Below are 23,914 nucleotides of genomic sequence, written 5' to 3'. Positions count from 1 at the left end.
TATCTATTTTATATGTAAAAACAATACTGTATAAATGCTATAAGCCATGTTGTTTATGCTGCAATGCATTCTGGGTAAGTTTCGTATTCTTGGTAATGAGCAATGTTAAACCTTTTCAGTTTGAACCAGAGCATGTTGAAATTGATTAGAAAGTATTAATAACAATAATGTCCTAGGGCCCCGTGCTCTACGAGGGCTGATCCCGACCGATCTCACAACCGGGAGCAATTGAAAGGAACAAAACTTTTTTTTTTTTTCTTAGAGATCCACACAATTGATACTGAGCCTGGCCAGAGGTTTATTAGAAGTAGGTTCAATGCTGATGTTTTACTCCAGAGGGAGTTTGTTTAACTTTGTTGAATATTTCCACTATGTGACAAAAATCAGGTGATAAGCTATTTTTATTTTGGTTTCTGAGAGACAGCTGTTCCTGTAATGAACTGAAACAGAGGACCCAGTTTTCAACCAGACAAGCAGAGTGATGTTCAAAAAACTGTTTATTTCCAACAGGCAGCGAATCAAAAACCAGGACGACAGAAGGGGAAACCAGAGTCCGTAATTCAATAAACAGTCCAGGGTCAAGCCAGGTGATCAGATGTGCAGAAGTCTCCAGAGCAGAATCCGGACTCAGAGTCCGGAAATGGATCCAGGTTCGGTACACAAAAAGGCTTACAGGTTAGAAGAGGACAGGCAGGCTCGGTAGTCAGGAAGCAATCCAGATCGGTATACAGGTGGGCAAGTTAGACTCTGCCAAGCCGGGTTCGCCCTCTGCGGTGCCTGTAATGTGGTGTTGACTAAAACCAGTTTGAATGGTTCTCAGTAGACAGTTGAGGTTTCCAGGCTTTTTTCAAATGTATCCCTCCCCTAAGGAGTTTGCTTGAAAAGCTAATTTGGCAGATGATGACTGTGTTTACAAATGAAATGGGGCTAATTGTAGGGTGTTGAGTTGTTAATTTCAAACCATGCTGCCTTTTGGCTGTCCTCTGGGCATGGTAGCAGGAGTAATAAAACTCAGGGTACCTAGTTGGTGATTCGAGGGGTTTGATGGTTTAATTATGAAAACACACTGACATCCAGTGGACAAAATCAGCCACGACACAACACAAAAACATTTAATTTCTTTTTATTATTCATGTGAAAGGATTGTTTATTGTAGTTGCACAATGGTCTAATCTATTAACAAATCATATCCATTTTTACAACACAATATGTATGTAAACCAGTATACAGAGAAATCTAATGTTTACAAATGTGTTTTTGTTCGATTTGTGTGCTATTACTACAGTAGATTTTACCATTTTTGGTTTGTGAACTTCCATCCAATTTGAATTTAAAACTTACAGGTTAAAGGTAGCAACATGGCAACATTTAAAGTCTTCTACTGTATCGATTGGTGGTTCTGTTATTTGGTTTTACAGATGTTTATTAAATTCATCACACATAAAACAAATGTACCTTTCATTGCAGTAAAATATTCTCACACTAAAAAGGTTATTGAAATCCAACTTTTAATTTCTATGCACATGTTTTGTTCAGCTCCCCCCTCAGCTGTCTGCAGGACATAAGGCTGAGGACCATGAAAGAAGCTTGAATTTGTGAACCATCTACGTGTTGATTTAGGCAAATGTCTTGGGTTATTACCATATTGAAGCACCAAAAGATGACCCAGTTTTAGTTTTCTCACAGAACCCAGTAGAATATTAATTAAAATGTCCTGGTGTTCATATAATAACTTGTGGACTCAAACTATATGGTTTTCTAAAGAAAGCCTTGCCCACAGCATCATAGATCAACTAATGATATTCACAGCGGGCATTAGATGTATTCATACGTACTTACACATCTAAATAAATTTAATATTATATATAAAAAAAGTTAAATACACATCATTCAATTCAGAAAGTGAAACTCTTGTATTTTATTTGTTACACAGAGTGAGATATTACATGTCTTTTTTTATTGTAAACCTGATAGTTTTGGCTAACAGATGATGAAAACCCGAAATTAAATGTTTTAGAAAATCTGAATATTGTGAAAGTTAAATATAAAAACGTACGGTGCCACACGCTAATGGGGCGACACCGCAGGAGTTAGGGAGTTTGTCCTGCATTTGTCAGGTTCGATCCCCCGCTTTGACCGTCTCAGTCGTTGTGCCCTTGGGCAAGACACTAAACCCAAATCGCCTGCTGACGGTGGTAAGCGTGCCTGGTGGCGCCGATGTGTGGCCTCTGTCAGCCTGTCCCAGGGCGGCTATGGTTACCAACATAGCTCACAACCGTCAGGGTGTGAATGGGTGAATGACTGACTGTAGTGTAAAGCACTAAACAAGTACAAAACATTTACCATTTAATAAGGTAATCAACTCCAACACGGAGCTGCATTGATGCAGTAAATTAATTCATGCTGAAGGAGCCCCAACCAAGTGTTGAGTGCACAGAAAAAACATTTTCCAAAACACTGACATTTTGGTTTTTTGTTGACTTTATATGATATTTAGATTTTCTGAGACATGTCATTTTTAGTTTTAAACACCTGTAAGCCATAATTTTACAAAAATATACGGCCTTATTTTGTAGTAGAGTATATAACAAAAGGGTATAAATATAAAGGCATGTTTAATTACTTTTTGGACAAATGTGTCAAAAAAAAGTGTCTCTTTGTCTGAAGTGTCAAATTCTATTAACTGAGCCAATCTTAATACATATGAACCTAAAACAGTGCAACATTTGAAAAATCAAACATCGCTATATATATAAAGCAATGTGTGATCGCTATATTGCTACAAAGCAGAAGACAAAATAATCTTTGTTTCTTTGTTTTCTTACATTTTTACATATAATGAAAACCTGTTTCAAGAGGAAGACAAAATAGAAGCAGTTTCAAAGCTCAAAAAAGAATTTAAAACAGGTTTGAGAAGCAATTTTTATAAGAATGTTTGCTATTTCTTTGATCTAATTGTTGATAATCAACTGCTAAGTGATGCAGATATTCACCTTATGTTATGATTTGTGTAAAGAGAACAATCATCACAATCATCAACTAGAGATTTACACACCGTGATACACCATTATACACCTAAAAGACCTGAGCAAGGGGTCATGTCTTAACTGTTGTTTTCATTATTTCAATCAAGCATTGTGACGTGAGTTTGAGTCTGTTGAAATGGTCTTCCAAATGACCCTTAGTATAGACAGCAGGAACAGGTCTTATGCTGTTGACACAGAAACAGCATCAGGGTTGGTTGATCCAGGCTGGGATTAAGCGAAAGGGATAAGGTTTGGTCAGAGATTGAACTTTCTAAGTTGGACCATTGATTTGGAGTGGGGCAATTCAAAGGGTGGTGCTTCAGTCGAACGCTTCAGAGTCGGACACTTCAGAGTCGGACACTTCAGAGTCGGACGCTTCAGAGTCGGATGCTTCAGAGTTGGATGCTTCAGAGTCGGGTGCTTCAGAGTCGTACGCTTCAGAGTCGGGTGCTTCAGAGTCGGCCGCTTCAGAGTCGGGCGCTTCAGAGTCAGGTGCTTCAGAGTCGGATGCTTCAGAGTCGGATGCTTCAGAATCGGATGCTTCAGAGTCGGATGCTTCAGAATCGGATGCTTCAGAGTCGGATGCTTCAGAATCGGATGCTTCAGAGTCTGATGACTGTTTGGGGGGAAGAGTGGTATTGTGTCAAAATTAAAACACATCTTTTTAAGGGTACTGGCTACTATTGCTATCTAATTTACCAAATTATTAATGAAACATTATTTAAAAAATCCCTTGTACTTTGCATTGTGAACTAGTTGTTTGAACACCTGCCAAATGTTGTCCTTAATTAGTTTAAAAGGTAGTTTGACCTTGTTCCAAATTCCTCATAAAAAATTATGGTCCTTAGGAATTACATAATTCTACTGTGCTGTGATACCGCTGCATCATTTTAATGGTCATTATTTTCAGTTTTATTAGTTTTCATATTTTGATCAGTCTTATTCCTTTTTTTTACTAAGCAGTTGAGTTGAGTGTTACCAGTCGGGTTAAAGGAACAATAAGCAAAATTTGACCACTAGGTGGGCTGTTTAACAGTGTCTGTAGACCAAACGCCTCCCCTTCTCACCAGTCGCCTCATATGAACATGTCTGCAAAGGATAAATACACAATGAAACAGCATTACCTTTTGGAGGAAAATGTCCAGTGAAGACGTAAGTCCCTAGTAACTTTATAATGCTGCCAGTAAGAGAATGTTTCGATCCAGAGAATGTGCTCTCTGACATTTTGCTCCTATGCTGCATTGCTCTGACGGTGGCATTTTATGGGCAGTTAAAGGCAGCTGTTCACATGGACATAGTACATGAGACTAGAGAACAACACAGAGAGATGGTGTTTGACGTCAGACCATATTCCATGAGAAAACTGACCAAAAGTTCAATTCAATTTTATTTATATAGCGCTAAATCATGATACATGTCATCTCAAGGCACTTTACAAAGTCAAATTCGATGAGATTATACAGATTGGTCAGAAAGTTTCCTCTCTAAGGAAACCCAGCAGGTTGCATCAAGTCTCTCCAAGCAGCATTCACTCCTCCTGAAAGAGCGTAGAGCCACAGTGGACAGTCGTCTGCATTGTTGATGGCTTTGCAGCAATCCCTCATACTGATCTGCTCCGCCTCTCTGCCTGCTCGGACGCTTTTTTCTCTGCTCCCTGCTTGCTTGCATTTTCCTGCCTTTTACTTTTTATCTCCTTTTTATCTCTTTGCCAAAACTACGGAAAGTTGGATTTAGTTATTTTATTTGTTCTCTTTTTATGTATTTTTGATTTTGATTTTGGAAAGATGCCTACCTTCACCACAGTGGACTTTGACACGCTTCTACAGAAGATCGCTGTTATAGAACAGAAGATATGTCGACTTGAACTGAATTACGATGTAAACGGCACGTATGGAAATGAAACAACCCTGCCTGCAACTCCAAACGGCGACCACCAGCCCAGCAACTCAGTGAACAAACAGTTCCCTGAGGAAAATGAGAATCCCTGGACAAAGACCAAAGGATCAACGAAACCCGCACCTAGACAAAGAAAACTGGCCGATACTACAGAGAACTGTCCCAGGACAAATGAAACAGCAGCGGACTGTTCCCACAACAAATGATAGGAGTAAACCTAATGGAAATGCTGGAATTCCTTTACGAAACAGATTCGCTCCGCTCCAAAATGTGACCCAGGAAGATCTTGGCATCAATCAGAGGTACGTCAACGACTTTCGCTCTAAGACATCAGAGAAAAGACATGCCACGGGGCCAAGGACTCTAATTTTATGCAGTGGGTCTGTATGTGGGATTAAACATTTCTGTAACAAGAAAAACACAGAGGTGTTGATTTATAACGATTCAAACTATGGCCTGGTGTCTGATATATTAGACATTCTTCCAAGGATCTTGAAAGAACGCCCGACCTTGGAACAACTCCTAATACAAGCTGAAGCACTGAAGGACGTCACCCGGATAAGAAAATCAGAAGTATTGAAAGAGGATTACATTCGTCTGTTGAACCTAGTTGATGGCCTGAATGTCAAGGTGTTTCTCAGTGGCCCTCACGTGCCCGTTAATTGTGGAGACGAGATTTTTTCCAGAATTCTGATGCTAAACAAATGGCTGGAAAAAACATGCAAACAAACAATTGTAACCTTCATGGACAACTTTAACATCTTTTGGGAGAGGAGACATCTGTTCAACAGAGATGGTTTCTCTCTAAATAGGTCAGGTACAAAACGGCTGATTTCAAACATCTTCTATTCTGTGAGCCATGAACCATCAGCTTTGTTCCAAAACAAAGTACATCCAGTGCCAAAACAAATGATAAGCCCAGTGCAGCCCGAACAAGCCAAGATAAAGATGTCCAGAAAGAGGACACAGAAAGAGGCTACGTCAGAGCTACAGGATGATTCATCCCAGATCTCAGCAGGACAAAGACAGGACCAAGAATCTCCATCGTCACGAACACCGGTCCAGACTACACCCGCCTCGCCTTCCTCTCCACAAAGCCCAGAGGTTCCTTTTCTGGAATTTTATCATAACATGAACAAATTCCTTAAGATTGGCCTACAGTTGACATCCTCTCCACATATTAATTCTGAAAGCCGCAGGTCTGTGACTAAATCAGCATCTTCCAAATGGACGCAGAGGTGCAGATCCTCCTCCTCTACATATCACAGAGCATGCCTGTCCTGAAGACCTTTGGATAACTTCCTTGTGATACACACCGGGCCCTGGCCGCACGTTTATCAGACAAGACCGCTTCCAAGATCAGCCTGGGCCTCCTGACGGAGAATATGGAATATCTGTTATGATACGTGGCAGAAATAAGAAAAGCCAAAGGAAAACAAACAGGAATAATCAATCGTACTTAAAAGTCATAAACTGTCAGATGCAACCTGCCACAGAGACATCATCAACCACTAAGTCATGTAAACTGGGTTTACTAAACATTAGATCTCTGTCAGGAAAATCCCTTTAATTAATGACTTCATTATTGACAATAATCTTGATGTAATGTTTTTACCAGAAACATGGCTGCATGAATTTAGTGAAGCAGCTATACTGTTGGAGTCGACACCTCCAAACTACAATTTCCTTTGTGAGAGCAGACAGCAAAGGAAAGGTGGAGGAGTAGCAACATTGTTTAATTATTCACTGAAGTGTAAAAATGTGTTTTAGGGAAAATTTGACTCTTATGAATATTTGGCTCTCCAGGTAAAAAGCCCGGTGCGAACTATGTTTCTGAATGTTTACAGGCCTCCTAAGTCCACATCAAACTTTTTTAATGATTTTAGTGACCTGCTGTCTGTGATATGTGTTGATTATGACTGTATAATTATTGTGGGAGACTTCAACTTTCACGTTGACAACCCTGAAGACAGAAGTGCAAAAGAACTGTGTGACACACTTAGAAACTTTGGTTTAACTCAACATGTTAAACAGCCAACACACAAACAGGGACATATTTTAGTCTTGATCATCACTAAAGGTCTAAAGATTTCTAACGTCAATGTAACTGATGATGCCCTATCTGATCACTTTTCTGTTACCTTTGAAAGCATAATTTCCAGTGACTCATTTAACCAAAGGGACATCGTAAGAAAACGTACCTTTAAGGACAATGCCACAAAAACTTTTATTCAAGCTTACTCTACTACTTCAATCTTGGGCAGCAAATGAGTGGATGAGCTAGTTGATAACTTTCATTCTAAAGTCTCAGACATCATTGACTGCATTGCTCCAGTTAAAGTGAAAGTTGTTTCCGGGAAGAAAAACTCTCCTTGGAGAAATGCTCCAGCAGTTAGAGGTGAAAAAAGGGAATGTCGGAAAGCTGAACACAGGTAGAGAAGGAACAGACTCCAGGTTCACTATGACATCTATAAAGAGAGACTTTACAGATATAACTTACAACTGAAAAATGCAAGAGAATCTTTATTCTCAGAGATCATCAAGAAAAACATTAATCATGCTCGTGTCTTATTTGCCACAGTTGACAGGCTAACAAATCCTCCTGTGTCAGTGGCTTCCGAACTCCACTCCACCAGGGCCTGCAATGAATTTGCTAACTTCTTTACTGAGAAAATCCAAAAAATTAGAGGATCAGTCTGTACATCCACACCAGCTCTAGAACCAAAGTCGTATTCAGCAGGGACTTATCCTGACAAAATGTCCCAATTCAGCCAAATAAACTCAAAAAGCTTGGAGGAGATCATTCAGCAGCTAAGTTCCTCCTCCTGCTGTCTTGATGTTCTACCCACAGCTTTCCTTAAGAAAGTTTTGCCTGTCATAACGTCTGATTTGACTCAGATAATAAACACGTCCCTTCTGTCAGGTGTTTTCCCCCAGTCCCTAAAAACAGCAATTATCAAACCACAGTTAAAAAAGAACAATTTAGACAAACTACTACTCCAGAACTATAGGCCCATCTCAAACCTCCCCTTTATCAGCCTCTCTGGTACAGCTCTCCACTGGTTTAAATCCTACTTAAAGGACAGGGACTTTTTTGTATCAGTAGGTAACTTTACGTCAGAGATGACAAAAACCACATGTGGGGTTCCCCAAGGGTCCATCCTGGGTCCCCTCCTTTTCAATATCTACATGCTCCCTCTAGCTCAGATAATAAAAAACAACAACATCAGCTACCATAACTATGCAGACGACACACAGCTTTCCATCACCATGTCACCAGGTGACTATGGACCAATTCAAGCACTGAGTAAATGCCTAGAAGAAATCAATACATGGATGTGCCAAAATTTTCTTCAGTTGAATAAAAACAAAACAGAAGTAATAATTTTTGGACCAATAGAGGAGAGATTAAAAGTTAGCACACAGCTTCAGTCGCTTCAGCTAAAAACCACTAATCAGGCCCGAAATCTGGGTGTAGCAATGGACTCAGACCTGAACCTCCAAAAGCATCTAAAGACAATTACAAGGCCGGCTTTCTATCACCTGAAGAACATTTCTAGGATTAAAGGACTAATGTCTCAGCAGGCTCTGGAAAAACTAATCCATGCATTTATTTTTAAGCGAATTAATTACTGCAACGGTGTTTTTACAGGTCTGCTTAAAAAGTGGATCAGACAGCTGCAGCTGATCCAGAACGCTGCTGCCCACGTCCTCACTAAGACTAAAAAAGTAGAGCACCCAGTTCTAAAGTCTTTCCACTGGCTCCCTGTATCTCAGAGAATAGACTTTAAAATACTTCTGTTAGTCTATAAATCACTGAATGGCTTAGCACCTAAATACATCACAGACTTGTTATCAGTGTATCAACTATCCAGACCACTCAGGTCTTCTGGCTCCAGCCTACTCTGCATACCTAGAATACGAACTAAACAAGGAGAAGCAGCATTTAGTTCCTATGCTCCGCTTATCTGGAACAAACTTCCAGAAAATTGTAAAGGTGCAGAAAGCCTGAGTTCCTTTAAATCAAGATTAAAAACACATTTGTTTAAGATTGCCTTCAACTGTTCTAGTTAACTGAATCACCACTTTTTTGTTCTTTTTTCTATCTACATTTTATTCCTACTTGCTTTTATTCTGTTTTATTTTGCTATATTTTAATCATGTAAAGCACTTTGCACTGTCTTTGTACTGAATTGTGCTATATAAATAAATTTGCCTTGCCTTGCCTAGCCTTGCCTTGCATGAAGCGACAGTGGAGAGGAAAACTCCCCTTTAATAGGGAGGAAAACCTCCAGCAGAACCAGAACCAGGCTCAGTGTGAACGGTCATCTGCCTCCACCCACAGGGGCTTAGAGAAGACAGAGCAGAGACACAACAAGACAGACAAAAAAAGCACAGAAGCACACGTTGATCCAGGAATCCTTTCTACGTTATATGGTAATAGCGGTTGATCTTCCCTGAATGATGTCACAGCTAACAGAACACATCACTATTTTTTAGTTCTATCTATCTAAAATAATGAAATTTTGCTTATTGCTCCTCTAAAGAGGTTGCCGACTAAAAAATTTGATGTTTTTTTTAACAGATTATTGAACTGGGAGATAAGTTGTTTCTGTATGGGTGTAGTTTCTATGTGTGCAGCGTTTGCTGATTGAGAAGGCCAGTGTGTGAATTTTCCTCTACACCGGTTCTTCTATTGTGCCACACCTCACAATGCAGGTATTCATAGAACCATAACTGACCGAGACTGTGATGTTTTTATTGCACGTTTTTCTGGTAGCCTCTGTTTTGTCTTACTGTAGCACTGATGGTCTTCAGCGTCACCTCCACAGGATAATGGTCACTGATGCTGAGAGCCTTGGAAAGCAAAAAAGGGCAGTGTTCTTTCACTTAAAATAGTGAAAGCTTCTGATCATTTCTGTCAGCTGGAAAACATCTGCATTTGTGCACACCAAAGGGACAATACTTACCACTTTTTTAGTTAGTCTGAACTTTCTCTGAAAGTTGAAAGGCATAGCAGAGTTCGGGACGATGGCATTCACCATTTTCTTTCCATACACCACAATTCTGTTTGAACATGACAGATAAGTGTTTTGTCAGCATGATTCCAAACATTTGTTTGTGCAACTTGTGACCAACAAAATAAAGTATATGTACAGATAATAAATAGAACGTTTGAATGGTGACAAACGATTCAAATAGGTTTTCTTTTTAGAGCTGAAGCTACGTTCCTGAGGAAAAGTAAGAATATCTTCATTTGACACTGAAACACATGTTAAAAACATATTTGTGTCTGTCTAGTAATGTAGGTACATCACATGTGTATTCACACCTCTTTAAAATGTTTACATTTTGTCCCATTACAACCACAAACCTGAGTGTATTTTAAATGTATTATTCCATCTCATAATAATTGTGAGATGAAAATAAATTATATATTGTTTTTTAATTAGTTAATTTTCTTGGGAAAAAAAAAATCTGAATGCCGGTGTGACATGCATTCCAATTCAGTCCTCTGATTAAATGCTTTGTAACACAACGACAAACGTAAATTTAGTCTGTCCAGGTGCTGTGTAAACATCTACATATTATCTTTGGGTCATATTTATCAAACTGTTCAGCTCTCTGCTCCATTAAATTTTTGAACAGTTACGTCACAGTATTTGCTGCAGAACTGCTAAACAAGATCATGGACTTCTGGCTTACCAAATTCGTGAATCACCGTTTTTATTTATTTTATTTTTTATTTTTTTTGCCACAGTTTTGGAGTCTAAACTCCAGGATGCCAAAGCTACAAGTAAAATGTTCAGTACTCAGGTGTATCAACCAACATAATGTATTACACCAATCCCCCAGTATACTACAAAGATAGCCGAACGGGGTGGAGTGGAATGTTCTTTGACCTTCAAGGGGATGGGGGTGAAGTGCCTCGTTTGCATTTAAAGGGACAGTACGAAATTAGTTGCTTTCAGGGGCAAAAGACGGGTCTATGAAGCAACAATAATGAGGAATTCAGACCAAAGCATTGCCGTTCTACTTTATATAGACCATAACTAAATGATTTGAATGTGAAAAAGAAGGCATTAAAAGCATGACTAGTATCCTTTAAAAGTTTTTTTCTCCCACGAATGACAGTCCTGTATTCATCCATTTTCCCTTCAACTCTGACCAGCTTGCCTGTCCATTCTGAAGTAAAGTATCCCCGCAGCATGATGCTACCATCTCAATGTTTAATGATGCTGCACAGTCTCCTTTAATATATGTGTTTTTTTTATCTTTGCTAAAACTGTTTAATATTTTCTCATCTGACCAGGACACTCTTTCACATGTTTGCTTCTGGCTAAAAGTTGTATTTCAACAATAGCTTTCTTTTCCATGATGGGCAGATCTGTGTGGTGCACAGGCAAAAGCTTTCTCACCTGGTAAGATCCCTTTAGCTCCTCCTTGTGTACTTTGGTCCTTTTAGCGACTTCTCTGATAAATGTTCTCCTTGTCCGGTCTGTCTTTTTAGTCAGATATTAGGTTTGCAGCTGTGCCGTAGTCTTACCATGTGCAGGTTTTTATTTTATTTGTTTTATTTTATTTAACCTTTATTTACCCAGGAAAAGTCTCATTGAGATAAAAAAAAGCAGTTTTACAAGAGCACTCTGGCCCGAACAGACAGCAGTGTTAGACATCAGTTACAAACATTCACCCCCATGCAAATTAAACAATTACAAACCAGTGAAAGTATCAAACGTCAGAAGCTACAGATTTTACAATATAATTAAAAATAATCAGTTAAACAACTACATGTTAAAGTGACAGCATCTCTGTCAATTAAAAGTGATGAATAAATCAGTGTTTTGTGAAATGTATGCTGTTTTCTGACTAATTTCTTCAAGTGAATTCTAAACATATTTTATTGGTTGAAGTGGATTTTATTTAGAGGTATTAGAGTAAATAAGATTTTTCTACCCCGACTTCCACTTTATAAATCACTTTGCATTTTTCTATTAAGCAACATTCCAATGAAACAAAATGTTTTTTGTGGTCACAAAATGGCAAATTGTAGAAAAAGTTCAAGGGTGTGAATTCTATTGCAAGTCACTATTAAACCACAATGTTTTACAAGCTTTCCAGGACATATTTTTGGTTTATCTGACTTGAATATCAGTTGCAATGACCTTTCCAAGTAGTATCACATTGCTGTAGCTAAGCCCAATCTGGATGATGCGACAGAATGAACCTACATTTAAAAAAAGCAGGACATCTAAAACAGAACTGGAGACAAGGAAACACAATCCAGAAGCTGTAATGATCCTGTCATGGTTTGTATTTCAACCCACTTAAAATGATGTCACAGGAATGCAAAGAGAGCTGTTTATGGACAAGACGAATGGCCTGTAGATGTCTTTGATAAGAAGCAACATGATAATTCTCAAAATATTGTATCATGAGGTTTATGCATTCTTTGTAATACATCTTCACCTTGTCAAAAGAATTTTTCTTTTTGCTAAATCTTTTTTCTTCTTTTTTTCTTTTTTTCTGTTAATCCATTATGATGACTTGGCCGTTTCATTTGTTATGTATTTACGGAAAAAAACATGAAGTGGAAAAATGCTTTTTTTACCATAACTTGGCAAGCAATGCCTACATTTCTCACCTGTCATAGGTGTGCTTGTTTGAATTACTAGTTGTTGTGTCTGCCGTATCGTCTATCAGCCAGTAGAACGGAGGAGAGTTGATGCGTATCTTTTCCTTCTTCTTCTTGGAAAGATATGGACCTGCTGCATTGAAGTCTCCCAAAATCATAATGTTCTGAAAAGGAAATAAAATGTTTTGAATAGGCATTGTGTATCACATATATCATTGTCATTATTAGCAAGCACAATTTTTGATAATTGCTCTTCTTATAAAATGTTGCAATGTCTTTTTCCATTGATCACAACTATAAGAAGCACTGTATGTGAAAAGAAAGTGAGGAGACAGTCGAAAGTTGTGAATAATTATGAAATCACACTGCAGTGGTGCAGAAATGTATAAACTGACAAGAAAGCCTAGTTAAATTCACATTCTAAAATTTGATGTGGATAACAATTTTAAATTTTATATTCCTTACGGTGGTTTTCCATTTCTTTTTTATACTTGTGACCACGTCATAGAGCTCATCCAGTTCTTTAAAAGCGTCCCTTGGCCGGGTGTGGACAGGGATCAGGACCAAATCTCCAACAGCTGTTAGTGGGAGAGATGACAGAAATCCTAAACAAACTGTACTCCTAAACACATGTTGAACAATCCATTCTTAGAAAACATTTAACCAATCGGAATAATAGACAGAACTTAACTGCATTGTTTGATATCTAGGATCATTTGGAATGTATTTACTTGGAATATGTATAATTCAATTTAATTTCACTTTTTAAATGTGGAGATGACATGTCCAACTTGATCTTTAGCATTAAATTTAATTGGTTTTAATAAAGAAAAATGCTTAAGCCATAGATATGCCGTTTTCTAAAACTGAACAAATTATTCTTAAATCCTAATAAATGAATGACTGCATTCATGAAGTGATTAAGATGTTGCTATGTGCATCTGTTTAAGTCAATTCACGCATAATATATCCGTTATTAGCAGCTAATCTTAATTCTATATCTTATAGGAATCAAGCTTCTCTTTTATGTTTTAAGGTAGCAAATTGCCTTTGATAACTTGAACTTGTCTTATTTTCCAGGAGAAAACAAAAGTATGAGTTAACTATAAAAAAATATTTTGAACACGTTGAATCAATCATTAATTTTTCACTGGAGGAACAACACATTTAAAATTACAATTTATTTTTAAACAAACCTTAATAAAAATGACAGAAAAAAATTTACAGCAGAAAATTCTGACTTTGAAAAAAATAACTGATAAAAATATAAATGTTTGTTTTTCAATTCTGAGTAGGGAATATTCTTAGACTTAGACGACTTTATTTGTCATTTTGTATGCACAGAGTGCGTAGAGAACGAAATTTCGTTTGCATACAGCTTGAAAACTACAGTGAATTGCAGTAGATTTCAGGACAAAGTAAATTACAGGATAAAATTACAGGATAAAGTGCAGCAGTGATTTCACAGTACAACAATTGAAATGTAAACAATGTAAACAATTCTCAGCTGTGGCCTGTGTTTTCTCTTGTGTTTTTTGGTTCAGAAAGCTGAAAAGTTTATCCATCACAGATGACAGTGTAATAAAATCATTAGATGAACGGTACAGACTCGTGTTAGGACAGTGGAACCGCAGCATGAAGGGCTCCCTGTCAAAGGCGTCTTCATCCCCCGGCTGATTGTCTTCATACTGATAATGTTTTATTAGCGTGACTTCGTCTTTTCTGGAACACATACAAAGCGGCACAGGGAGAAGTAACTTTCTGTTGTCGAAGGAATTTTCACAATAATTTTTCTGCCTGTAATATTTGCGATGATCCCATATGGCAGCAGGCTAACAACATCTCTACCACTCGAAATAACACTAAGTTTACCTGTAGAAACAAGCAAACTTCTCCTTGTAGGCGCTTCTGCCGAGACTTGAGCTGCAGATCATTTTATAGTTCCGACCACTGTTGGTAACACGCACAACATGAGAAAATATTAATTTAGAGGAGAGACAACATTTCTGTGTGTCTGAGTTGTTGTTTTTTGTCTCTCATCAACTAAACTGTTTTGGCTTTTTTTCCATGGTGTCTATATGTTATACATGAACACAATATATTCTACACTCACGCAGCAGAGTTGAGCTTTTTCAGCAGCAGATTCATTGCTTTTCCACTTTCATCCATCACCTCCAACAAGACCACCACACTGTACTGAGAGAGGATCTAGGAATACAAGTGAGCCATAGGAATATGTGCATTACAGGTTTTACTTTTGTTATATTTCTTTTAATATTACGTTTTATTTCATTTGCCAGAACAGATCTGCATTAAGAATAACCTTTCTTACCTTAATAAGGTAGTCGGACACAGTTTCGTTTTTGACTTTTCGAAGTCCCAATTTCTTCACGTTGAAGGCTGCGACTTTCATTTTACTCTCACTTTTTTTAAAACACACAATAAAAAGTGAATGTTTAAGAATATACAGTCAATACTTTAAATGGACAAAATAAGACCAAATAAAATAAAAACTGTGAGGAAAGACATAGCAGGGAATAAGCAGTGTTGTATAAAGTACTGAATCTTGAAGTCAAGTAAAAGTATAGGTACCTCTCCAAAATATGACTTTGGTAAAAGTCCAAGTCACTGACTGAAATGTTACTTGAGTTAAAGTCTTCAAGTATCTGAAATGTCTTGTACTTAAGTATGAAAATCACTGTAAAAATAGATGCACATAAAAAGTATAAGTAAAAAGTAAAACAAAGCAAATGCAGCTTGAATAACATTTTTTAGATTTTGGTAAACTTTGAAAGTCAAATTCACTTAAAATAATATAAACAACCAAGTGCAAGAGAAATTTAGAACAAGTTTAGACAGAAAATACAACCTTTTTGTAAGCTTTCATTTTTGGTTCTGCAAGTAAGATCAGTGCTATGCACTTTAAAATTGTACACAACCAAGTGCAGGCAAAATTTAGACCAGGGGGTGTATACTAAGAACATGGTTAAGTGATAAACCAGGCTTAGTTAACCTACAGAAGTGGTAAACCTGCTAATAGATACACACTGCAAAAGCAGAACTAAAAATAAGTAAAATTTTCTTGAAATTAGTGTATTTGTCCTTGATTTCAGCAGGTAGATAAGATTATTTGCCAATGGAAATAGTAATTTTACCCCTAAAATAAGATAATTAGATACAATGCACTTGAAATAAGATGATGGAGATGAGTTCTTCCTATTTTAAGTGCAAAAATCGTATTCCATTGGCAGATTATCTTATTTACCTGCTCAAATGAAGGACAAATACACTAATTTCAAGAACATTTTAGTTTTGTTTTTGCAGTGCACCTGCAGGTATCATTTAGTTGAGAAAATTAGGACTCCCAGCTCTGCTATTAGACACTTTACCTATACCACAAGGTTCATTTAACCTGTTTTACAACTGAACCAGCTTCTTATTCTGTTGGTGGTGATGAACAAGCCCAGGCAAGTCCCAACTTTGTGCAGTCAGTCAGTAGGTGGGGTTAATACACTTGCGTGCGTGAGTGTTTCTCTCTCTCTCTCTTTCACTCTCTCTCTCTCTTGCTTTTTTTGTAACGAGTAACTAAACCAAACATTGAAAATGTATTGGAGTAAAAGTATGCAATTAAGTTCGGAAATATAGTGAAGTAAAAGTAAAAGTTATCAAAAAAAAAGTATACTCGAGAAAAGTATAAAGTACTCCAACATGTACTTAAGTACAGTAGTGAAGTATTTTTCCTTCGTTACTATACAACACTGGGAATAATACCACATCCACAGTAAGTAAAAAAAAGAAAAAAAAAGAATTACATGTCATGTCATCAGGGTTTTAACTTGAATGGTCTGGCTTTTCCCAGTTAATATGATTTAATGTGGTTTGACTCTAGCAACAAGCTTAAAAAGCATATACATTCAAATATAATATTATTTCCAAATCAATGAGGAACACAAAATGGAAATGTTTGTAGAAAATTCCACTGAAAAAGCAATTAAAATAATAAAGAAAGATAGGGACACTATTGTGAGAAAGCTACTCTTCCTTTCTTCATCTTCAGGGTTCAAATAAGTAGACTTCTTTGAAATATTTGCATGCAATTAAAAGTTCCCAGAAATATAACTCTGAACTACTTCTAAAGGAAAATTTAATCTGTAACTTATGTCTTAAAATAATACTTTAACTTTTTGCAAGATAGTGTTTTAGCAAAATTGTGTTGGCTAAATTAGGTTTATATATTGTTTCATTGTTTGATATTGAAGAGTTTTTTTTCATGTATTGAGCTAGGAAGTTTAACAGAGAGAAAACATTCCCCTTAGAATAGCTGGTTATTAAACTAAAAGAAGCAAAAACAAGCCAAAGACTAATAAAAAACATTAAAGTAGTTTTAAAATATTATAACCACTTTCTAAAGATGCTCTTTAAAGCGAAAGCATCACAAATTTATACATGGAAGAAAAAAACAGCAGTTTCACTTTCAAGATTAAAAAAACAACAAAAACAAACATTTCTATTTTTGAAAGACTGACTGATGATGTGAAAAAAATTAAAATACTCACAAGTGTAGTAAAAATAAGCAAAGACAAAAAAGCGGGAAAATGTGGAGTAGCTTACGATATGTACCCTAAATGAAACCACACTGTGCAGAAACAGGCAAGCCAAAATCGTAAATGCCCGCGAACTGAACCACACCCCTCAGTCTCTGCCAGCATTTCCTGCTTTTGTAAGTGCATTTGAGGTAAGGGAAACTTTTATAATCAAGGTCAACAGGATTTCAAGGGACATTCCTGGTTAAATAAAGAATAGATGAATAAATTAATGTCTGGAAATTATTTTAGGTTAGTTTTATGAATTAATGATTTTGAGACAGACACTGGCTCAGGTTGTACACAGAAAATAAATAAATAAATAAAAATAAAAAAATATATATATATATATATATATATATATATATATATATATATATATATATATATATATATATATATATATATATATATATATATATATATATCGCTGCTGCTCTCACTGTATACTTTGAACATGGCTGAGACTCACAAGAAGCAAACCACGTAAAAATTTATGAGAAGAGGCAAGACTCAGTAGAAAGTAGAAAGTAATAGACCAGAGTGGATGACTCCACCTTCAAGCATACAGAATAGTCTTTAGGGTCTGCTGACCCTTTTTGAACAATATGAAAGATATGAATAACTATGTTGTTGCATGAATCAATCAATCAACGCTCCCTCAGTGATAAACCCACATGCAAATAGGCATTACCAGTAGTGTGATTGTGACATGTAACACACCAAAATCTCACTAGGGGGTGAGAGCGCTCACAGGTTTTGGAAATAAGTTGCTTTTGAGTCTGTTCCTTTTGGATTTAATGTTCCCAAATCGTTTTTCTGATGGAAGTGTGTCAAACAGTGCTTTCGGTGGCAATGTGTCTGATCTTTCTCTGGACTCGTGCAGCATAGAACATGTCCAGATCTCGTAGATGGCATCCCAAAATCAGCAACACTGTCCTAACCACCCATGCCAATTCCTTCCTCTCCTGCACTGTGCAGCTCCCATACCACACTGTTATTCTGAAACATAAAATGCTTTCTATGGTAGCTCTGTAAATGTTTTTTAACAGCTTAGTTGAATGTCCAGTCCGTTTCAGTTTCCTGAGAAAGAAGAGTCGTCGTTGAGCCTTCTTTACCAGGTGGGAGGTGTTCACAGTCCAGGAGCGGTCAGAGGAGATGTGAATGCCCAGGAACTTTGTGCTGTCCACATGCTCCACCACCTTCCCCTGTATGCAGTGAGTAGCTTTATCACTCTTCCTGGACCTCCTATAGTCCACTCTGACCTCCTTAGTCTTGCTTGTGTTCCGGATGAGGTTGTTCCTGGAGCTCCACTGTATAGGACTGCAGACCTTCTCTCTGTAATTGGTCTCATTATTATTGTAAATGAGACCAACCCACAAACTTTACAACTGTGTTTGTCGGATGGATAGTGGAACAGATATGGGTGAATAGCATGAAGAGAGTAAAGCTGAGGACACAACCCTGTGACGTCCCATTGTTTAGGAATAAAGGTTAAAGTAAAAAAGCCTGAGGGAATCCTGTTAGGTTGGTTTAATGAATGAATCATAAACGAAATAGTAATTAAAATATGGTTACTTCATTGAACAATGAAAACTTGCTGAATTTTGAAAAAGTAAACACATACAATTAGGTCAACACCTTACCTAAACACCCCCATCTGCGCTCTACATCTACTTCAACCTTCAAGCAATCAATAGGATCAATAGCAAATTGCTGAGCTCCTCCATTATTACAGCTTTAAAGGGGAAGTCCGGTCAACAAGGAAAAATCAGGGGACCATTAGCTATAACTAAAACTAATACGTTTGTGGTTATTTAATGAGCTTATCTTTAATCAATAAGAAAATAAAAACATAAATTGTCATCTGGATCACTGTGTATGGGGGCAGCCATTACTGCCCATATTTGGGCAGTAAGGGCCGTCTGACATCACATCCTGCGACGTGGAAAAGCGGAAGCGGCGACAGCATTTCTCGCTCTTTCCAAGCAAAGTCAATAGGAGCCGTTCTACACAGCTGCGATCATCAACAATTATTTCAGATTTCCAGAGGACTTCACCACTGACATTCGGGAGAGCTATTGTTACAGCAACAATGCTCACGTGCATGGCCATTGGATGTTCCAACACAACTGGTAAAAGTGGAAAAAACATTGCTTATTTCAACTTTCTGATTCATGAGCCACCGGGCTCGTTGCTGGATTGCCCACTTGAAGAGAGCGGATTTGCCATCTAACTTCTGGCCAGAGAGAAAACACGTCATATGCAGCACCCATTTCAAAGAAAAATGTTTTGAACATGACATGAGAGCGAGGATTTTTGGTAAATTATGTTTTAATTTAGAATTTTTAATTTAGAATTTGCAGGTATGGTTACAGACCACTCTGGTCGGTAAGCATCTATATTTTAATATTTATACAATAATGACCACCTGCCCTATTTACTAGGGGGCAAATATAACTGAAGTCACTTCAGCGCGATCTCTCCTCCGCTGCAGCGGCGGTAAAGCCGTGCTGCGGCGGAGCGCGCACACACACACGCGCGCGCGTATATATATCTCTTGGGGGAGGTGACAGTACTATTCTTGATCAAGATGGATTCCTCCACATAAACATGATTAAATGAAAATTATTCTTAATTAAAAAAACATATAATTTATTGCACAGTATGTAGTAGTTTTATATTTAAAGTACTTTCAGCAGTTTGAATTCTGATTTTGACCGGACTTCTCCTTTAAAAGAGTTATGCAGTACTCATGTTATTCCACATGATACCTCACTTTTTTAGGAAGAATGTTTGACTGTGTTCAGTTTAATAATAAGGACTGTATAAAAACTGGATTTGAGAATGTTATGGTGTTATGATGTTTAATGTCATGAATCATATCCTGGTAGGCTGAGAAAACAGGAAGTTAACAAGTCATTTGCATGTCCTCCGAGAAGAACATGGAAATCCAAAAAAAAAATTATTTATGGAAATTAAAGTTTTAAGAAACACAATAAACTGACCTTGAACAGTCTTATTCATGCATTGATGTGAACCCTTCATTACTTTAACCAAGACTGAACTAAGTTATATAAATACAGATGTTATTAGTTTAAACTTACAGGAGCAATAAGCAATAACGACACATAGCATCTCACATCGGTACAATCAGTCAGTGACAACAATCTAATATATCATTTCTAAATAGTTTGTTGCTGCTGTGAAACCCCACTGAAATTTTACTCACACATGATAGGTATAGGACGTTTTTATACTGTTCTATTTCTGTTATGGTACGCTTCTCTTACCGGCTTTCATGTTTTTAGACTGCTGCTGTTTTGCCAAATTAAAAAAAACAAATGCTGCTTCTGAGTTGAGAACATAGGCTCAGGAACCAGGAAGTAGACACAGGCTACACTCTGCACCGAAGTAATAAAAAGGGATCTGAAAGCAGTTTAGTGGATACATTGTGGGTGCGACAGGAGTTTGGGAGTCCGTCCTGCAATTGTGGAGGTTGCCAGTTCCCCTGCAACAACTGCCGTTGTGTCCTTGGGCAAGTCACTTCACCCAAATTGCCTGCTGGCTATGGTCAGAGGGCCCGGTGGCGCGAGGACGCAGCCTGGCCTCTGTCAGTCTGCCCCAGGGCAGCTATGACTACTAGCATAGCTCACCACCGTCAGGGTATGAAAGTGTGTTGGGATGACTGATTGTAGTGTAAAGCACTTCGGGGTTGCCAGACTAGTTAAAGCGCTATACAAGTACCATTTACCATACTTTGTCTCATGTTGACCTTGTTGCAGAAGGGGAGGCGTAACGAAAGAAACAAGCAAAGGCCAATGAAAACCAGGGAGCTTATGCATGCCTTTAAATTAGCTTTTTATTCATATTATGTAGTGCAAGTCTTGTATATTCTGTCTATTTGTTTTTGCCAGTTTACTGCAACTTTATTGTCTCCCCTGTGGGACAATAAGGGTATTTCTATTCTATTATATTCTATGTCAACAGCAAGACATCACCTGTTCTGCTGTAAACTCCTCATCTTCCCATCCTTCTCAAAAAACATTTGTTTTTGTTTTTCTGGTTGGTTTATTTTGCATAGAAACTGGTGTTAAGGATGTGTGTGCATTTAATGTTATGAATCACCTCCCAGTAGAGTGAGAAAAAAGGAAGTTGACAAGGTTTTTGACAAAGACAAGGAGACCAAAAATCCCCCTCACTCTGTTTTCTTTTTCCATCATCCAACTGATCTTATTAAAGCAATTCACCACTCCACAGCGTTTGTGTCGGTCTGTTTGCATATTTGTAAAGTCATTAAAATGATTATTTCTATAATGGCAACATGCAAAAAAGTCCAAGCTGTTTGAATACTTTTGCAAGCCGCTGCAAATTTCTTTTTGCTGCTATTGTGTACATAAATGTAGATGTGTCAGTTCTCTTTTTCCCCCTAAACAATAAAGAGTCTTCACAAAAATAAATGATCAAATTGTTTTATTTTAGATGAATGAGACAAATGCAGTTTATTTTATTTTTTTTTGTTTTTTCAGTTGCCAACATAATCAAATGTAGTCATGCAGCTTAACATTCTGCCACACCTTTTAAAGGATCTGAAAAAAAGAGAAATTAAAAACTCATTAGGAATCTGTTTTCTGGACTCATTAATTATAATTGCATACACATACTTTGAGAATCTGTATGTTTAATACTTACTGAGTTCATCCAGCTGATGTAAGCAGACACACGGGTGAAGACCGTGGGTTTCTGATAAGCATTGCAGCCCAGGCCAGACACAAAGCTGGCAATGCCATGCACGTAGTACTTGCCGCTAACCTGGCAGTTCAGAGGGCCACCAGAATCACCCTGAAGGAAAAAGTACAAAGGTATAAAGTTGGATATTTTTCCCAAAACTCCACAATTTCAAAAATAAATGTTTATTAAAGTAAACTCACATTGCATCCAGCCTCATTTCCACCTCCGCCGCACACCATGCTGGTTTTCACAGTGCTGCCCCACCAGCCGCTGCTGGAGCAGGTCTTATGGTCCACAAGAGGAAGGTAGGCCTGTTTGAGCTGGGCAGACAGGCTGCCACCAGCTGACCAAAGAAAAAAAACAATATGAAGCATTCAGCTTTAGAAAAGTAGAGCAGATCCAAACAATTCTGTTGTCTTAATTTTAGTGTGATGTCCAATAAAACTGACTGGAGGTGCGTCCCCATCCAGTGATGTAGCAGGGGTTGTTGTGAGGCAGGATCTGGCCAGAGGGGGGCAGCGAGGCAAGCTGGACGTAAGAGTTCAGGACGGCCTCAGATGACAGTCTCAGCAGAGCAATGTCATATCTGAAACACGGAAAGCAACATTGTTTTGCAAGCATGCCAGGATTTTTAGAGAAACACGTTTGGTTGAACAAGTGGACTCAGAATTAGCACATAATTACGCTTTTTTTTTTTTAATTTTATAACTGGATTTTAGAGAACGGCCATTGAAAAGACATTCCTTACCCATTAGCGACTCTGCTTGAATCCCAGTTGGGGTGGATGTAAATCTGGCTGACACTGATGATCTGCTCCCTTCCACTGTTGACGTACAGGTCATGTTCACCCAGAACAACACGGAATGTCCTCGGGCTACAACGACATAAAGAAAAATCTTTAAAGTGGTATTTAATTGTCTTTATTTAGATTTTTCTTAGCCTTTAAGTAGATGTACACTTCACTTTGTTTATACGTGAAGTTGTATGAAGTATTATCAAGACGGAAACCTTTGAGACGACAAAATAAATGACATCATTTCGGAGCCTGAAACTGGACGAACATTTTGTGTCAAATAAAAATGTAAGTGAGTTATCCTGACCGAGAGAAGGTGTTTCATGGCTATGATTAATCCTTCTGTTACCTGTCCACGCAGTGAGCAGCGGTCATCACCCAACCCTTACGAATCAGGCTTCCTCCACAGGTGTGGTAGTAGCTGCTGCCAGATTGGTACTGAAGAGAGATCTGAGGAGAGAAAGTGGGCAGGAGGTCTGTGTGTGCTTCAAAAACTAAATCATACTTTCTCCTACAAGGTTTTGTCCTTCCGTTGTGCTCACTTTTAATTTGTCATTTCTAATCAGACACATTACCTTTAAACATAAATGATAGTGTTAGTTTTTACCTGCCAGGGCCAGGAGTTGGGACTGGCAACTTGGCCTCCTACGACCCTCTGCAAGCTGTCCTCCAGGTACCTGGGCTCATACTCCAGCTCAGCCACCACTGGGTAAAAGCACAAATGCAACAGCTTGATTTTGATACCCCAAAAATCCTTCTATAATTGCAATTGTCAAATAAAACAAGAGGTTAGAAGAAATCTTTGTGGCTGGCAATCAGAGGTAACTGGCAGAACAGATTTTATGAACCTCTCATGACGAGTTGACTAAATCAAGCAAAGGACCAACAGTTAGATTCTTGCACACACAGTTTGTGCTCCATGATCTTACCCAAGGCGGCGAGACATGTCAACACCAGAATCCTGAGCATGTTTGCGTCACGTCAGAATGTTTCTGCAAGGACCGAAGGCTTCTGTCCTCTTTTATATCCTCCCTAGACCTTGAACTGGAGTGGAAAGTCATGTCCGCGAATGCACCTGTGGTTTGTCTCACACACCGTTACTGTAGTCAGTTGAAATGCGTCTCGATTAGGTCAGCAATGGAAAATATGTCACAGAGAAGCTTGCAACCACACTAAAGTGGAAGAGACTCAAATGTTGAAGATATTTCTAAATATATTCTGTATTATTGTAAGGCAGATGTCGCAGCGT

At 38.0% G+C, this 23,914-nt stretch overlaps 2 protein-coding genes across 2 annotated transcripts; both read right to left on the bottom strand.

Annotated features, from left to right (window-relative positions):
- Positions 1 to 1,932: 1,932 nt before the first annotated feature.
- On the bottom strand, positions 1,933 to 17,213 carry LOC105923244 (deoxyribonuclease-1). Its single transcript, XM_036151907.1, has 10 exons — positions 17,115 to 17,213; positions 14,891 to 14,981; positions 14,672 to 14,766; positions 14,431 to 14,508; positions 14,168 to 14,280; positions 13,024 to 13,136; positions 12,568 to 12,722; positions 9,893 to 9,989; positions 9,720 to 9,779; positions 1,933 to 3,642 (listed from the first exon to the last, which is right to left on the bottom strand). The coding sequence occupies exons 2-10, from the start codon at positions 14,969 to 14,971 to the stop codon at positions 3,346 to 3,348; spliced, it is 1,089 nt and encodes a 362-aa protein (XP_036007800.1). The 5' UTR covers positions 14,972 to 14,981; positions 17,115 to 17,213; the 3' UTR covers positions 1,933 to 3,345.
- Positions 17,214 to 21,651: 4,438 nt separating this feature from the next.
- On the bottom strand, positions 21,652 to 23,692 carry LOC105918299 (elastase-1). The gene is made up of 8 exons (XM_012853350.3): positions 23,595 to 23,692; positions 23,273 to 23,370; positions 23,015 to 23,115; positions 22,621 to 22,746; positions 22,322 to 22,458; positions 22,073 to 22,215; positions 21,834 to 21,983; positions 21,652 to 21,730 (listed from the first exon to the last, which is right to left on the bottom strand). The coding sequence occupies exons 1-8, from the start codon at positions 23,632 to 23,634 to the stop codon at positions 21,722 to 21,724; spliced, it is 804 nt and encodes a 267-aa protein (XP_012708804.1). The 5' UTR covers positions 23,635 to 23,692; the 3' UTR covers positions 21,652 to 21,721.
- Positions 23,693 to 23,914: the final 222 nt, after the last annotated feature.

The sequence above is a fragment of the Fundulus heteroclitus genome, chromosome 20 (genome assembly GCF_011125445.2).
Source record: "Fundulus heteroclitus isolate FHET01 chromosome 20, MU-UCD_Fhet_4.1, whole genome shotgun sequence".
NCBI classification, from domain to species: domain Eukaryota; kingdom Metazoa; phylum Chordata; class Actinopteri; order Cyprinodontiformes; family Fundulidae; genus Fundulus; species Fundulus heteroclitus.
Note: the sequence above shows the minus strand (reverse complement) of the source record. Positions and strands in the feature narration are given on the sequence as shown.